The sequence below is a fragment of the Procambarus clarkii genome, chromosome 8 (genome assembly GCF_040958095.1).
Source record: "Procambarus clarkii isolate CNS0578487 chromosome 8, FALCON_Pclarkii_2.0, whole genome shotgun sequence".
NCBI lineage: Eukaryota > Metazoa > Arthropoda > Malacostraca > Decapoda > Cambaridae > Procambarus > Procambarus clarkii.
Window position 1 is genome coordinate 39,147,614 of NC_091157.1, and position 17,925 is coordinate 39,165,538.

At 45.3% G+C, this 17,925-nt stretch overlaps 1 protein-coding gene across 3 annotated transcripts in view; it reads left to right on the forward strand.

Moving 5' to 3' along the window:
- The window catches only part of LOC123759723 (insulin-like growth factor 1 receptor), a 476,359-nt gene that overhangs the window by 390,326 nt on the left and 68,108 nt on the right, over window positions 1-17,925 (forward strand). For all 3 annotated transcript variants that reach the window (XM_069317552.1, XM_069317549.1, XM_069317548.1), the window contains 2 exons: window positions 6,068-6,239; window positions 14,216-14,352. In XM_069317552.1, coding sequence (XP_069173653.1) covers window positions 6,068-6,239; window positions 14,216-14,352 — 309 coding nt within the window. The remainder of the gene's footprint in view (window positions 1-6,067; window positions 6,240-14,215; window positions 14,353-17,925) is intronic.

Here is a 17,925-nt window from a genome sequence, read left to right on the forward strand (position 1 = left end):
CAGTAGTCCCACAGAGAACTCAGTAGTCCCACATGGAAGTCAGTAGTCCCACAGGGAACTCAGTGGTCCCACAGGGAAACTCAGCAGTCCCACAGGGAAACTCAGTAGTCCCACAGAGAACTCAGTAGTCCCACAGGGAACTCAGTAGTCCCACAGGGAATTCAGTAGTCCCACAGGGAACTCAGTAGTCCCACAATGAAATCAGTATCCCCACAGGTAACTCAGTAGTCCCACAGGTAACTCAGTAGTCCCAAAGGGAATTCAGTAGCCCCACAGGTAACTCAGTAGTCCCACAGGGAACTCAGTAGCCCCACAGGTAACTCAGTAGTTCCTCAGAGAACTCAATAGTCCCACAGGTAACTCAGTAGTCCCACAGGGAACTTAGTAGTCCCACAGGTAACTCAGGAGTCCTACAGGGAACTCAGTTGTCCTACAAGAAACTCAGTAGTCCCACAGGTAACTCAGTAGTCCCACAGGAACTCAGTAGTCCCACAGGTAACTGAGTAGTCCCACAAGTAACTCTGTAGTCCCACAGGGAATTCAGTAGTCCCACAGGTAACTCAGTAGTCCCACAGGTAACTCAGCAGTTCCACAGGGAACTCTGTAGTCCCACAGGGAACTCAGTAATCCCACAGGTAAATCAGTAGTCCCACAGGAAACTCAGTAATCCCACAGGGAACTCGGTAGTTCCACAGGGAACTCAGTAGTCCATCAAGTAACTCAGTAGTCACACGGGGAACTCAGTAGTCCCACAAGTAACTCAGTAGTCACACAGGGAACTCAGTAGTCCCACGGGGAACTCAGTAATCCCACAGGTAAATCAGTAGTCCTACAGGAAACTCAGTAATCCCACAGGGAACTCGGTAGTTCCACAGGGAACTCAGTAGTCCATCAAGTAACTCAGTAGTCACACGGGAAACTCAGTAGTCCCACAAGTAACTCAGTAGTCACACAGGGAACTCAGTAATCCCACGGGGAACTCAGTAGTTTCACAGGGAACTCAGTAGTCCCACAGGGAACTCAGTAGTCCTACAGGGAAGTCAGTAGCTCCACAGGGGGAACTCAGTGGTCACACAGGGAAACTCAGTATTCCCACAGGGAAACTCAGTAGTCCCACAGGGAAACTCAGTAGTCCCACAGGTAACTCAGCAGTTCCACAGGGAACTCAGTTCTCCCACAGGGAACTCGGTAGTCCCACAGGGAACTCGGTAGTCCCACAGGGAACTCAGTAGTCCCACAGGGAAACTCAGCAGTCCCACAGGGAAACTCAGTAGTCCCACAGAGAACTCAGTAGTCCCACAGGGAACTCACTAGTCCGACAGGGAAGTCAGTAGTCCCACAGGGAACTCAGTAGTCCCACAATGAAACCAGTATCCCCACAGGCAACTCAGTAGTCCCACAGGTAACTCAGTAGTCCCAAAGGGAATTCAGTAGCCCCACAGGTAACTCAGTAGTCCCACAGGGAACTCAGTAGCCCCACAGGTAACTCAGTAGTTCCTCAGAGAACTCAATAGTCCCACAGGTAACTCAGTAGTCCCAAAGGGAATTCAGTAGCCCCACAGGTAACTCAGTAGTCCCACAGGGAACTCAGTAGCCCCACAGGTAACTCAGTAGTTCCTCAGAGAACTCAATAGTCCCACAGGTAACTCAGTAGTCCCACAGGGAACTTAGTATTCCCACAGGTAACTCAGGAGTCCTACAGGGAACTCAGTTGTCCTACAAGAAACTCAGTAGTCCCACAGGTAACTCAGTAGTCCCACAGGAACTCAGTAGTCCCACAGGTAACTGAGTAGTCCCACAAGTAACTCTGTAGTCCCACAGGGAATTCAGTAGTCCCACAGGTAACTCAGTAGTCCCACAGGTAACTCAGCAGTTCCACAGGGAACTCTGTAGTCCCACAGGGAACTCAGTAATCCCACAGGTAAATCAGTAGTCCCACAGGAAACTCAGTAATCCCACAGGGAACTCGGTAGTTCCACAGGGAACTCAGTAGTCCATCAAGTAACTCAGTAGTCACACGGGAAACTCAGTAGTCCCACAAGTAACTCAGTAGTCACACAGGGAACTCAGTAGTCCCACGGGGAACTCAGTAATCCCACAGGTAAATCAGTAGTCCTACAGGAAACTCAGTAATCCCACAGGGAACTCGGTAGTTCCACAGGGAACTCAGTAGTCCATCAAGTAACTCAGTAGTCACACGGGAAACTCAGTAGTCCCACAAGTAACTCAGTAGTCACACAGGGAACTCAGTAATCCCACGGGGAACTCAGTAGTTTCACAGGGAACTCAGTAGTCCCACAGGGAACTCAGTAGTCCTACAGGGAAGTCAGTAGCTCCACAGGGGGAACTCAGTGGTCACACAGGGAAACTCAGTATTCCCACAGGGAAACTCAGTAGTCCCACAGGGAAACTCAGTAGTCCCACAGGTAACTCAGCAGTTCCACAGGGAACTCAGTTCTCCCACAGGGAACTCGGTAGTCCCACAGGGAACTCGGTAGTCCCACAGGGAACTCAGTAGTCCCACAGGGAAACTCAGCAGTCCCACAGGGAAACTCAGTAGTCCCACAGAGAACTCAGTAGTCCCACAGGGAACTCACTAGTCCCACAGGGAACTCAGTAGTCCCACAGGGAACTCAGTAGTCCCACAATGAAACCAGTATCCCCACAGGTAACTCAGTAGTCCCACAGGTAACTCAGTAGTCCCAAAGGGAATTCAGTAGCCCCACAGGTAACTCAGTAGTCCCACAGGGAACTCAGTAGCCCCACAGGTAACTCAGTAGTTCCTCAGAGAACTCAATAGTCCCACAGGTAACTCAGTAGTCCCACAGGGAACTTAGTAGTCCCACAGGTAACTCAGGAGTCCTACAGGGAACTCAGTTGTCCTACAAGAAACTCAGTAGTCCCACAGGTAACTCAGTAGTCCCACAGGAACTCAGTAGTCCCACAGGTAACTGAGTAGTCCCACAAGTAACTCTGTAGTCCCACAGGGAATTCAGTAGTCCCACAGGTAACTCAGTAGTCCCACAGGTAACTCAGCAGTTCCACAGGGAACTCTGTAGTCCCACAGGGAACTCAGTAATCCCACAGGTAAATCAGTAGTCCCACAGGAAACTCAGTAATCCCACAGGGAACTCGGTAGTTCCACAGGGAACTCAGTAGTCCATCAAGTAACTCAGTAGTCACACGGGAAACTCAGTAGTCCCACAAGTAACTCAGTAGTCACACAGGGAACTCAGTAGTCCCACGGGGAACTCAGTAATCCCACAGGTAAATCAGTAGTCCTACAGGAAACTCAGTAATCCCACAGGGAACTCGGTAGTTCCACAGGGAACTCAGTAGTCCATCAAGTAACTCAGTAGTCACACGGGAAACTCAGTAGTCCCACAAGTAACTCAGTAGTCACACAGGGAACTCAGTAATCCCACGGGGAACTCAGTAGTTTCACAGGGAACTCAGTAGTCCCACAGGGAACTCAGTAGTCCTACAGGGAAGTCAGTAGCTCCACAGGGGGAACTCAGTGGTCACACAGGGAAACTCAGTATTCCACAGGGAAACTCAGTAGTCCCACAGGGAAACTCAGTAGTCCCACAGGTAACTCAGCAGTTCCACAGGGAACTCAGTTCTCCCACAGGGAACTCAGTAGTCCCACAGTGAACTCAGTAGTCCCACAGGGAACTCAGTAGTCCCACAGGGAACTCAGTAGTCTCACAGGGAACTCAGTGGTCCCACAGGGAAACTCAGTAGTCCCACAGGGAAACTCAGTAGTCCCACAGGGAACTCAGTAGTCCCACAGGGAACTCAGTAGTCCCACAGGTAACTCAGTAGTCCCACAGGGAACTCAGTAGTCCCACAGGTAACTCAGCAGTTCCATAGGGAACTCTGTAGTCCCACAGGGAACTCAATAATCCCACAGGTAACTCAGTAGTCCCACAGGGAACTCGGTAGTCCCACAGGGAACTCGGTAGTCCCACAGGGAACTCAGTAGTCCCACAAGTAACTCAGTAGTCACACTGGAAACTCAGTAGTCCCACACGTAACTCAGTAGTCACACGGGGAACTCAGTAGTCCCACCGGGAACTCAGTAGTCCCACAGAGAACTCAGTAGTTCCACATGGAAGTCAGTAGTCCCACAGGGAACTCAGTGGTCCCACAGGGAAACTCAGCAGTCCCACAGGAAACTCAGTAATCCCACAGGGAACTCAGTAGTCCCACAGGGAACTCTGTAGTCCCACAGGGAACTCAGTAGTCCCACAGGGAACTCAGTAGTCCCACAAGGAAATTAGTAGCCCCACAGGTAACTCAGTAGTCCCACAGGTAACTCAGTAGTCACAAAGGGAATTCAGTAGCCCCACAGGTAACTCAGTAGTCCCACAGAGAACTCAGTAGTCACAAAGGGAATTCAGTAGCCCCACAGGTAACTCAGTAGTCCCACAGGGAACTTAGTAGTCCCACAGGTAACTCAGTAGTCCTACAGGGAACTCAGTAGTCCCACAAGAAACTCAGTAGTCCCACAGGTAACTCAGTAGTTCCACAGGAACTCAGTAGTCCCACAGGTAACTGAGTAGTCCCACAAGTAACTCAGTAGTCCCACAGGGAACTCAGTAGTCCCACAAGTAACTCAGTAGTCCCACAGGTAACTCAGCAGTTCCACAGGGAACTCTGTAGTCCCACAGGGAACTCAGTAATCCCACAGGTATATCAGTAGTCCCACAGGAAACTCAGTAATCCCACAGGGAACTCGGTAGTTCCACAGGGAACTCAGTAGTCCATCAAGTAACTCAGTAGTCCCACAAGTAACTCAGTAGTCACATAGGGAACTTAGTAGTCCCACGGGGAACTCAGTAGTCCCACAGGGAACTCAGTAGTCCCACAGGGAAGTCAGTTGCTCCACAGGGGGAACTCAGTGGTCCCACAGGGAAACTCAGTAGTCCCACAGGGAAACTCATAGTCCCACAGGGAACTCAGTAGTCCCACAGGGAACTCTGTAGTCCCACAGGGAACTCAGTAGTCCCACAGGGAACTCAGTAGTCCCACAGGGAACTCAGTAGTCCCACAGGGAACTCAGTAGTCCCACAGGGAACTCAGTAGTCCCACAGGGAACTCAGTAGTCCCACAGGGAACTCAGTAGTCCCACAGGGAACTCAGTAGTCCCACAGGGAACTCAGAAGTCCCACAGGGAACTCAGTAGTCCCACAGGGAATTCAGTAATCCCACAGGTAACTCAGTAGTCCCACAGGGAACTGAGTAGTCCCACAGGGAATTCAGTAATCCCACACGTAACTTAGTAGTCCCACAGGGAACTGAGAAGTCCCACAGTGAACTGTTGAGTCCCACAGGGAACTGAGTAGTCCCACAGGGAACTCAGTAGTCCCACAGGGAGCTTAGTAGTCCCACAGGGAACTTAGTAGTCCCACAGATAACTCAGTAGTCCCACAGGTAACTCAGCAGTTCCACAGGGAACTCAGTTCTCCCACAGGGAACTCAGTAGTCCCACAGGGAACTCAGTAGTCCCACAGGGAACTCAGTAGTCCCACAGGGAACTCAGTAGTCCCACAGGGAACTCAGTAGTCCCACGGGGAAGTCAGTAGTCTCACAGGGAAACTCAGTAGTCCCACAGGGAAACTCAGTAGTCCCACAGGGAAACTCAGTAGTCCCACAGGGAACTCAGTAGTCCCACAGGGAACTCAGTAGTCCCACAGGGAACTCAGTAGTCAAACAGGGAACTCAGTAGTCCCACAGGGAATTCTGTAATCCCACAGGGAACTCAGTAGTCCCACAGGGAACTGAGTAGTCCCACAGGAAATTCAGTAATCCCACACGTAACTCAGTAGTCCCACAGGGAACTGAGTAGTCCCACAGTGAACTGTTGAGTCCCACAGGGAACTCAGAAGTCCCACAGGGAACTCAGTAGTCCCACAGAGAACTCAGTAGTCCCACAGGGAACTCAGTAGTCCCACAGGGAACTCAGTAGTCCCACAGGGAACTCAGTAGTCCCACAGGGAACTCAGTAGTCCCACAGGGAACTCAGTAGTGCCACAGGGAGCCTATATGATCTGACGACTTTCAGAAAATGGTGGAGATGGCAGCGGAGGCCGCCGACGGGATGTCGTACCTGGCGGCCAAGAAGCTGGTGCACAGGGACCTGGCCGCCCGCAACTGTATGCTGGACGCTAACCTCACCCTCAAGATTGGTGACTTTGGCTTCACCAGGTACCTCAAGACCGACTACTATAGGAAACGTGAGTATTGCCCCGAGAGGACACACGCCAACACTCGGACCTTCATCCTACCTTCACCTCTGACCCACAACTCATTTTTTGCTTTTCAGGATCCTCTCTGCCTCTCTGCCCCACATGCAGGGGCTGCGTGAGTAACATTTCTGCGAAGAAGCTCGAATGATCCCCTAGAGAATATGCATCAGAAAACTCCTCACCGTAGAAGGATTCGAACCCAAGAAGCCAGTCTCTCCATGCACCTTACCTCCTCACTCCTTCTGGGGTGAGGAGTTTTCTGTTGCATATTGGCTTGGGGACCATTTGAGGATCTGCGCACATATGTTACTCACATGACCCATGCATGTGGAGTGATTTGATAAAATATCTGCACCCAAAACGGTTACTGAGTGCTGTTGGGAATTGTGTTAAGGGTCTTCAATTCCTTTAACAGGCGATGTGGCCTAGTTTTGAAAGTACTACACATGCTAAAGTGCATGGAGCCCCCTAGCTGTCTGGGTTCGAATCCTTCTGGGGTAAGGAGTTTTCTGTTATAAATAAATAAATAAATAAATAAATAAATAAATAAATAAATAAATAAATAAATAAATATATAAATATATATATATATATATATATATATATATATATATATATATATATATATATATATATATATATATATATATATGTCGTACCTAATAGCCAGAACGCACTTCTCAGCCAACTATGCATGGCCCAATTTGCCTAATAAGCCAAGTTTTCATGAATTAATGTTTTTTCGACTACCTAACCTACCTAACCTAACCTAACCTAACTTTTTCTGCTACCTAACCTAACCTAACCGATAGAGATAGGTTAGGTTAGGTTAGGTAGGGTTTGATATGTTCGGTCATATATCTACGTTAATTTTAACTTCAATAAAAAAAAATTGACCTCATACATAATGAAATGGGTAGCTTTATCACTTCATAAGGAAAAAATTAGAAAAAATATATTAATTCAGGAAAACTTGGCTAATTAGGCAAATCGGGCCTTGCATAGTAGGCTGAGAAGTGCGTTCTGGCTATTAGGTACGACATATATATATATATATATATATATATATATATATATATATATATATATATATATATATATATATATATATATATATATATATATATATATATATATATATGTCGTACCTAGTAGCCAGAACGCATTTGTCAGCCTACTATGCAAGGCCAAATTTGCCTAATAAGCCAAGTTTTCCTGAATTAATATATTTTCTCAAATTTTTTTCTTATGAAAACATAAAGCTACCCATTTCATTATGTATGAGGTCATTTTTTTTTTTATTGTAGTTAAAATTAACGTAGATATATGACCGAACCTAACCAACCCTACCTAACCTAACCTAACCTATCTTTATAGGTTAGGTTAGGTTAGGTAGCCAAAAAAGTTAGGTTAGGTTAGGTTAGGTAGGTTAGGTCGTCGAAAAACAATTAATTCATGAAAACTTGGCTTATTAGGCAAATCGGGCCTTGCATAGTATGCTGAGAAGTGCGTTCTGGCTACTAGGTACGACATATATATATATATATATATATATATATATATGTCGTACCTAGTAGCCAGAACTCACTTTTCAGCCTACTATTCAAGGCCCGATTTGCCTAATAAGCCAAATTTTCCTGAATTAATATATTTACTATAATTTTTTTCTTATGAAATGATAAAGCAACCCTTTTCTCTATGTATGAGGTCAATTTTTTTTTATTGGAGTTAAAATTAACGTAGATATATGACCGAACCTAACTAACCCTACCTAACCTAACCTAACCTATATTTATAGGTAAGGTTAGGTTAGGTAGCCAAAAAAAGCTAGGTTAGGTTAGGTTAGGTAGGTTAGGTAGACGAAAAAACATTAATTCATGAAAACTTGGCTTATTAGGCAAATCGGGCCTTGAATAGTAGGCTGAGAAGTGCGTTCTGGCTATTAGGTACGATATATATATATATATATATATATATATATATATATATATATATATATATATATATATATATATATATATATATATATAGTCCTCCCTACCATTACCCAATCCACCGTCCCCATGTCCTCCCCACCATCTCCTACTCTCCCATCCCCTCGTCCTCCCCACCATCACCCACACCCCCTGTTTCCTTCTCCTCCCCACCATTCTCCATTGCCTCGTCTCCCTCGAACCCACCATCACCAACTCCTCTGTCCCCTCGTCCTCCCCACCATTCCCCACTCCTCGTCCGATGCATTCCCAAATGATCTGATGTTCCCATCAGAAAATTGGAAACATCAAATGACCTGTTGATCCCATCACTGAAAATTTAGAAGAACAGTTAAAAAACCAAAGGAAAAAATGAAAAAAAAAACTAAATTATACTCACGAAATGAACGGTATGGTTAACATCACAGCTCAATTTTAATGCAACTTCATACAAAATAATTAAATCAAAATGAAAATAAATCAAAATCTATGAAAATTAAATTTATCAATGCAATCAGAAACACTGAAAATGAATCATAACATATTTAGTAAAGCATGTGTTGCTCTTATGTGCAACAGTTGGCCCTGTTTAAAAAAAAAAACATGCTTTAACCGGTCACAGGTGTGGCATCTATATAAAAGGTATATAAAAACACTTGCTTATTCAAATGCAATGTTGAGTCAAAATTTCAAAGCGATCGGTGAAGACCTTTTGGAGATTACAGTGTGTGTTGCTCATCCATACAACATTTAGCACTGTTAAAAAAAATGTTTTTAACTGTCACAGGTGTGGCATTTATATGGCAGGTATATAAAAACACGTGTGTATTGAAATGCAATGCTGTGTCAAAATTTTAAAGCAATTGGTAAAGAGGTTTCGGAGATTTCTTTCACATGAAAACTCACACGAAAAACACAGCTTTTCAAAAAATGCATGTTTTTACCTTTCACAGATGTGACATCTATATAGTAGGCAAATAAAAACAGGCTTGTATGCGAATAGAACGTTGTGTCAAAATTTCAAAGCAATCGGTGAAGAACTTTCAGAGATTAGCGATTTTGAACAAAAATAACATTTACATTTTTATTTATATAGACTAGCTGTACCCGGCCACGCATTGCTGTGGCTCAGCAACGCATGTGCGTTGTTGAGCCACAGCAACCTTTCCCTGTCCCCCAGTCCTCCCCACCATTCCCCCTTCCCTCCATCCCTTTATCCTCCCAACCACTACCCAAAACCCCTCGCCCTCCTAACCATTCCCCACTACCCCGTCCCCTCGTCCTCCCCACCATTCCCCCTCCCCCATTCCCTTGTCCTCCCACCATTCCCCCTCTCAACCGTCCCCCTCGTCCTCCCCTCCATCTCCCACTCCCCTGTCCCCTCATCCTCCTTACCATTTCCCCCCTTCCCCATCCCATCATCCTCCTCACCATCTCCCATTCCCCTGTTCACTTGTCCTCCCCACCATTACCCCCTCCCATGTCCCCTCGTCCTCCCCCTATCCCTCACTCACGTCCTCTCGTCCTCCCCACTATTCCCCACTCCCTCGTCTGATGTATATATATATATATATATATATATATATATATATATATATATATATATATATATATATATATATATATATATATATATATATATATATATATATATATATATATATATATGATGTATGTATATATATACATCATACATATATATATATATGTATGATGTTCTGATGTTCTCATCAGAAAATTGGGAACATCAAATGATCTGATGATGATCTGATGTTCCTATGACTGAAAAATAAGAAGAACAGTTAAATAAACAAAATTAAAAACAATGAAAATATATAAAAAAAATAAACTATTCTCAAGAAATGAGCTGAATGGTAAGCAACACAGCTCAATTCTAGTCACACAAAATAATTAAATACAAAAGGAAATAAATTTAAATTCATGAAAATTCAATTCATCAATACAATCAGCAACATTGAAATGGAATCTTAACATATATAGCATAGTGTGTGTTGCTCTTACATGCAACAGATGGCACTTTAAAAAAAAAAGCCTCTTTTTACCTGTCACAGGTGTGGCATCAATACTTATACTTATGAAATGAACGGTATGGTAAGCAACACAGCTCAATTCCAACGCAATGTCATACAAAATGATTAAATCAAAATGAAAATAAATCCTAATTTATGAAAATTCAATTTATCAATGGAATCGGAAACACTGAAATGGAATCTTAGCTTATTTAGTATAGCGTATGATGCTAATTACATGCAACAGATATGGCACTGTTTAAAAAAAATGTTTCTGCCTGTCACAGGTGTGGCATCTGTATAGGAGGTATATAAAAACACGCACATATTTGAATAGAACGTTGTCAAAATTTCAAAGCAATCTGTTAAGAACTTTCAGAGATTAACGCGTGTGTTCCTCTTACTTCCAACAGATGGCACTGTTTTTCAAAAAAAGCATGTTTTTTCCTGTCACAGGTGAGGCATATATATAGTAGATATACAAAAATATTTGTCTATTCGAATGCAACGTTGTGTTAAAATTTAAAAGCAATCCTTAAAGATATTTCGAAGTTTTCCCACACTTGAAAAACTAAGTTTAAAAAAAACATGTGTTTTTTTACTGTCACAGACGTGACATCTATATAATATGTATATAAAAACCTGCTCGGATGCGAATGGAACGGTGTGCAGAAACGAACATTTCTATTTTTATTTATATGGACTAGCTGTACCCGGCCACATATTGCTGAGCCACGCTGCAGACACCTCAGCCGAACCTTCGTCTTGGCTCTCAGCCTGGCGAGGTTAAAGAGCTTTTCATCCGACCTGGTCCGGAGGTAAATGCCTTCTGTGACAGATCCGAAGGCGTGCCGCAGCATAACTGCGAAGAAAATCCCGAAGAGGGTTGGAGCCAGTACGCAGCCCTGCTTTACTCCACTTTGGATGTCAAAAGCGTCTGATGTTAGGCCATCAAAGACCACGGTGCCCCCCATGTTCTCATGGAAAGATCTGATGATGCTGAGGAGCCTGGGTGGGCTTCCAATTTTAGGGAGGATCTTGAACAGGCCATCCCTGCTGACGAGGTCGAAGGCCTTCATCAGATCTATGAAGGCTATGAAGAGTGGCTGCTTCTGTTCCCTGCAGTTGTCTGAGGGAAAAGACCATGTCGATGGTGGACCTGTCAGCTCTGAATCCGCACTGTGATTCTGGATAGACTCTCTCTGCAAGTACTTGGAGCCTCTTCAATGCGAATCGAGCAAACAGCTTTCCGATAATACTGAGGAGCGATACGGTATTACGTTACGGTAATGTGCAAATAAAATATGGTGCAGGAATATTGCGAGTCAAACTGAATAGCTCTGTTACCACACCAGGGTATGTCAACAGGTCTACTCATCAGAGTACTCAGGAGTAATGTGAATTTTGGTGGGCTTGATAGCCCTATTTATATACGGCGACGGTCGTGGAGATGGCGCTGGTGACTTTAACTATTAATCGGCTCTCTTAAACTGCTTGTTTCGGATGGCGTGAGCTCCCAGCGACCCAGGTGCGAGGTGTGGTGACAGGCAGTCTGGTAGACAGTAGACTGCTGGTGTTGGCTAGACGTCTGGAAGTAGTTGTTGTTGTTCTTCTTGTGGCTGCAGTACTTGAATATATAGACGTGATATGGGTAGAATAGGTGATGATGGATCAGGCCGAATCTCTTACTAGAGATTTTACCGTAACAATATTATATATATATATATATATATATATATATATATATATATATATATATATATATATATATATATATATATATTAGTATATTTTTTTTTTTTTTTTTTTTTTTTACGTTTACGAAACGCGCTCGTGTCGCGTCAGACTAGAAATAAAAATGAATTTTGGAGAATTGATTTTTGATTTACCTCCAACAGTGAAAAGAAATGTACGAAAGATTGAGAAAATTCGTGTTAGAATTGTTAATCTTACTTTTTCGGTCATATTTAATAATATATATATATATATATATATATATATATATATATATATATATATATATATATATATATATATATATATATATATATATATATATATATGTAACTGAAAACTCACACCCCAGAAGTGACTCGAACCCATACTGCCAGGAGCAACGCAACTGGGATGTACAGGGACGCCTTAATCCGCTTGACCATCACGACCGGACAAAAGGAAGTGATAGCCGAAGCTATTTGAACCACTTCCCCGCCGGCACTCGGATGGTAATCTTGGGCATAGCATTTTATCAAATCACCTCATTCTTCTATCACTTCCTTTTGTCCGGTCGTGATGGTCAAGCGGATTAAGGCGTCCCTGTACATACCAGTTGCGTTGCTCCTGGCAGTATGGGTTCGAGTCACTTCTGGGGTGTGAGTTTTCAGTTGTATATAGTCCTGGGGACTATTCAGGCTTGTTTGCATATATATATATATATATATATATATATATATATATATATATATATATATATATATACATATATACATATATATATATATATATATATATATATATATATATATATATATATATATATATATATATGTATATATACATATATATATATATATATATATATATATATATATATATATATATATGTATATATACATATATATATATATATATATATATATATATATATGTATATATATATATATATATATATATATATATATATATATATATATATATATATATATATATATATATATATATATATAATGTCGTACCTAGTAGCCAGAACTCACTTCTCAGCCTACTATGCAAGGCCCGATTTGCCTAATAAGCCAAGTTTTACTGAATTAATATATTTTCTCTAATTTTTTTCTTATGAAATGATAAAGCTACCCATTTCATTATGTATGAGGTCAATTTTTTTTTATTGGAGTTAAAGTTAATGTAGATATATGACCGAACCTAACCAACCCTACCTAACCTAACCTAACCTATCTTTATAGGTTAGGTTAGGTTAGGTAGCCAAAAACGTTAGGTTAGGTTAGGTTAGGTAGGTTAGGTTGTCGAAAAAACATTAATTCATGAAAACTAGGCTTATTAGGCAAATCGGGCCTTGCATAGTAGGCTGAGAAGTGAGTTCTGGCTACTAGGTACGACATATATATATATATATATATATATATGTCGTACCTAATAGCCAGAACGCACTTCTCAGCCTACTATTCAAGGCCCGATTTGCCTAATAAGCCAAGTTTTCATGAATTAATGCTTTTTCTTCTACCTAACCTACCTAACCTAACCTAACCTAGCTTTTTTTGGCTACCTAACCTAACCTTACCTATAAATATAGGTTAGGTTAGGTTAGGTAGGGTTGGTTAGGTTCGATCATATATCTACGTTAATTTTAACTCCAATAAAAAAAAATTGACCTCATACATAGAGAAAAGGGTTGCTTTATCATTTCATAAGAAAAAAATTATAGTAAATATATTAATTCAGGAAAACTTGGCTTATTAGGCAAATCGGGCCTTGAATAGTAGGCTGAGAAGTGAGTTCTGGCTACTAGGTACGACATATATATATATATATATATATATATATATATATATATATATATATATATATATATATATATATATAAGTTTGTAAGTTTGTGAGGGAACCACCTCTGGTGCCAATATGAGGACCCTTAGCCTTGGAAAAGAAAATATACACACACACATCCAAACTCTGTGTGTGTGTGTGTGTGTGTGTGTGTGTGTGTGTGTGTGTATGTGTGTGTGTGTGTGTGTGTGTGTGTGTGTGTGTGTGTGTGTGTGTGTGTGTTTGTGTGTGTGTGTGTGAGTGAGTGAGATTTTATGCGTGTGTGTGTGTGTGTGTGTGAGTGAGTGTGATTTTATGCGTGTGGCGTGTGTGTGAGAGAGAGAGGTAGTTTAGAGAGGCAGTAGGCCATGATGTTGTTGATGAAGTTAACATGTATGGTGTCGACTTGTGACCACAGAAGGCTGGGGTCTCCTGCCAGTGAGGTGGATGGCTCCGGAGTCCCTCCAGTATGGTCGCTACTCCTCCAGGTCCGACGTGTGGAGCTACGGCGTCCTGCTGTGGGAGATTGTCACCAGATGCGCCTTTCCCTACGAGGTACTGTCACCAGATGCGCCTTTCCCTATGAGTCCACACACCTTCCCTACTAGCTACTGTCCACACACCTTCCCTACTAGCTACTGTCCACACACCTTCCCTACTAGCTACTGTCCACACACCTTCCCTACTAGCTACTGTCCACACACCTTCCCTACGAGGTACTGTCCACACACCTTCCCTACTAGCTACTGTCCACACACCTTCCCTACTAGCTACTGTCCACACACCTTCCCTACTAGCTACTGTCCACACACCTTCCCTACTAGCTACTGTCCACACACCTTCCCTACTAGCTACTGTCCACACACCTTCCCTACGAGGTACTGTCCACACACCTTCCCTACTAGCTACTGTCCACACACCTTCCCTACGAGGTACTGTCCACACACACTTCCCTACAAGCTACTGTCCACACACACTTCCCTACAAGCTACTGTCCACACACCTTCCCTACGAGGTACTGTCCACACACCTTCCCTACTAGCTACTGTCCACACACCTTCCCTACGAGGTACTGTCCACACACCTTCCCTACTAGCTACTGTCCACACATCTTCCCTACGAGGTACTGTCCACACACACTTCTCCTGTGAGGTACTGACCACATACACTTCTCCTGTGAGGTACTGTCCACACACACTTCCCCCGTGAGGTACTGTCCACACACCTTCTCTACAAGCTACTGTCCACAAATCTTCCCTACGAGGTACTGTCCACACACACTTCTCCTGTGAGGTACTGTCCACACACACTTCTCCTGTGAGGTACTGTCCACACACACTTCTCCTGTGAGGTACTGTCCACACACACTTCCCCCGTGAGGTACTGTCCACACACTTCCCCCGTGAGGTACTGTCCACACACACTTCGCCCGTGAGGTACTGTCCACACACACTTCCCCCGTGAGGTACTGTCCACACACTTCCCCCGTGAGGTACTGTCCACACACACTTCCCCCGTGAGGTACTGTCCACACACACTTCCCCCGTGAGGTACTGTCCACACACTTCCCCTGTGAGGTACTGTCCACACACACTTCCCCTGTGAGGTACTGTCCACACACACTTCTCCTGTGAGGTACTGTCCACACACTTCCCCTGTGAGGTACTGTCCACACACTTCCCCTGTGAGGTACTGTCCACACTCTTTCCCTGTGAGGTACTGTCCACACACTTCCCCCGTGAGGTACTGTCCACACACTTCCCCCGTGAGGTACTGTCCACACACTTCCCCCGTGAGGTACTGTCCACACACTTCCCCCGTGAGGTACTGTCCACACTCTTCCCCTGTGAGGTACTGTCCACACACTTCCCCCGTGAGGTACTGTCCACACACTTCCCCCGTGAGGTACTGTCCACACACTTCCCCCGTGAGGTACTGTCCACACACTTCCCCTGTGAGGTACTGTCCACACACTTCCCCCGTGAGGTACTGTCCACACACTTCCCCTGTGAGGTACTGTCCACACACTTCCCCTGTGAGGTACTGTCCACACACTTCCCCTGTGAGGTACTGTCCACACACTTCCCCCGTGAGGTACTGTCCACACACTTCCCCTGTGAGGTACTGTCCACACACTTCCCCCGTGAGGTACTGTCCACACACTTCCCCTGTGAGGTACTGTCCACACACTTCCCCTGTGAGGTACTGTCCACACACTTCCCCCGTGAGGTACTGTCCACACACTTAACCTGTGAGGTACTGTCCACACACTTCCCCTGTGAGGTACTGTCCACACACTTCCCCCGTGAGGTACTGTCCACACACTTCCCCCGTGAGGTACTGTCCACACACTTCCCCCGTGAGGTACTGTCCACACACTTCCCCTGTGAGGTACTGTCCACACACTTCCCCTGTGAGGTACTGTCCACACACACTTCCCCTGTGAGGTACTGTCCACACACTTCCCCCGTGAGGTACTGTCCACACACTTCCCCTGTGAGGTACTGTCCACACACACTTCCCCCGTGAGGTACTGTCCACACACACTTCCCCCGTGAGGTACTGTCCACACACACTTCCCCTGTGAGGTACTGTCCACACACTTCCCCCGTGAGGTACTGTCCACACACTTCCCCCGTGAGGTACTGTCCACACACTTCCCCCGTGAGGTACTGTCCACACACTTCCCCCGTGAGGTACTGTCCACACACTTCCCCTGTGAGGTACTGTCCACACACTTCCCCCGTGAGGTACTGTCCACACACACTTCCCCCGTGAGGTACTGTCCACACACTTCCCCCGTGAGGTACTGTCCACACACTTCCCCCGTGAGGTACTGTCCACACACTTCCCCTGTGAGGTACTGTCCACACACTTCCCCTGTGAGGTACTGTCCACACACACTTCCCCTGTGAGGTACTGTCCACACACACTTCCCCCGTGAGGTACTGTCCACACACACTTCCCCTGTGAGGTACTGTCCACACACACTTCTCCTGTGAGGTACTGTCCACACACACTTCTCCTGTGAGGTACTGTCCACACACACTTCTCCTGTGAGGTACTGTCCACACACACTTCCCCCGTGAGGTACTGTCCACACACTTCCCCTGTGAGGTACTGTCCACACACACTTCCCCTGTGAGGTACTGTCCACACACACTTCCCCTGTGAGGTACTGTCCACACACACTTCCCCCGTGAGGTACTGTCCACACACTTCCCCCGTGAGGTACTGTCCACACACACTTCCCCTGTGAGGTACTGTCCACACACACTTCCCCCGTGAGGTACTGTCCACACACACTTCCCCTGTGAGGTACTGTCCACACACACTTCTCCTGTGAGGTACTGTCCACACACACTTCTCCTGTGAGGTACTGTCCACACACACTTCCCCTGTGAGGTACTGTCCACACACACTTCCCCCGTGAGGTACTGTCCACACACTTCCTCTGTGAGGTACTGTCCACACACTTCCCCCGTGAGGTACTGTCCACACACACTTCTGTGAGGTACTGTCCACACACACTTCTCCTGTGAGGTACTGTCCACACACACTTCCCCTGTGAGGTACTATCCACACACACTTCCCCTGTGAGGTACTGTCCACACACACTTCCCCCGTGAGGTACTGTCCACACACACTTCCCCCGTGAGGTACTGTCCACACACTTCCCCTGTGAGGTACTGTCCACACACTTCCCCTGTGAGGTACTGTCCTCACACACTTCCCCTGTGAGGTACTGTCCACACACTTCCCCCGTGAGGTACTGTCCACACCCTTCCCCCGTGAGGTACTGTCCACACACTTCCCCCGTGAGGTACTGTCCACACACTTCCCCCGTGAGGTACTGTCCACACACACTTCCCCCGTGAGGTACTGTCCACACACTTCCCCTGTGAGGTACTGTCCACACACTTCCCCCGTGAGGTACTGTCCACACACACTTCCCCCGTGAGGTACTGTCCACACACTTCCCCCGTGAGGTACTGTCCACACACTTCCCCCGTGAGGTACTGCCCACACACACTTCCCCCGTGAGGTACTGTCCACACACTTCCCCCGTGAGGTACTGTCCACACACACTTCCCCCGTGAGGTACTGTCCACACACACTTCCCCTGTG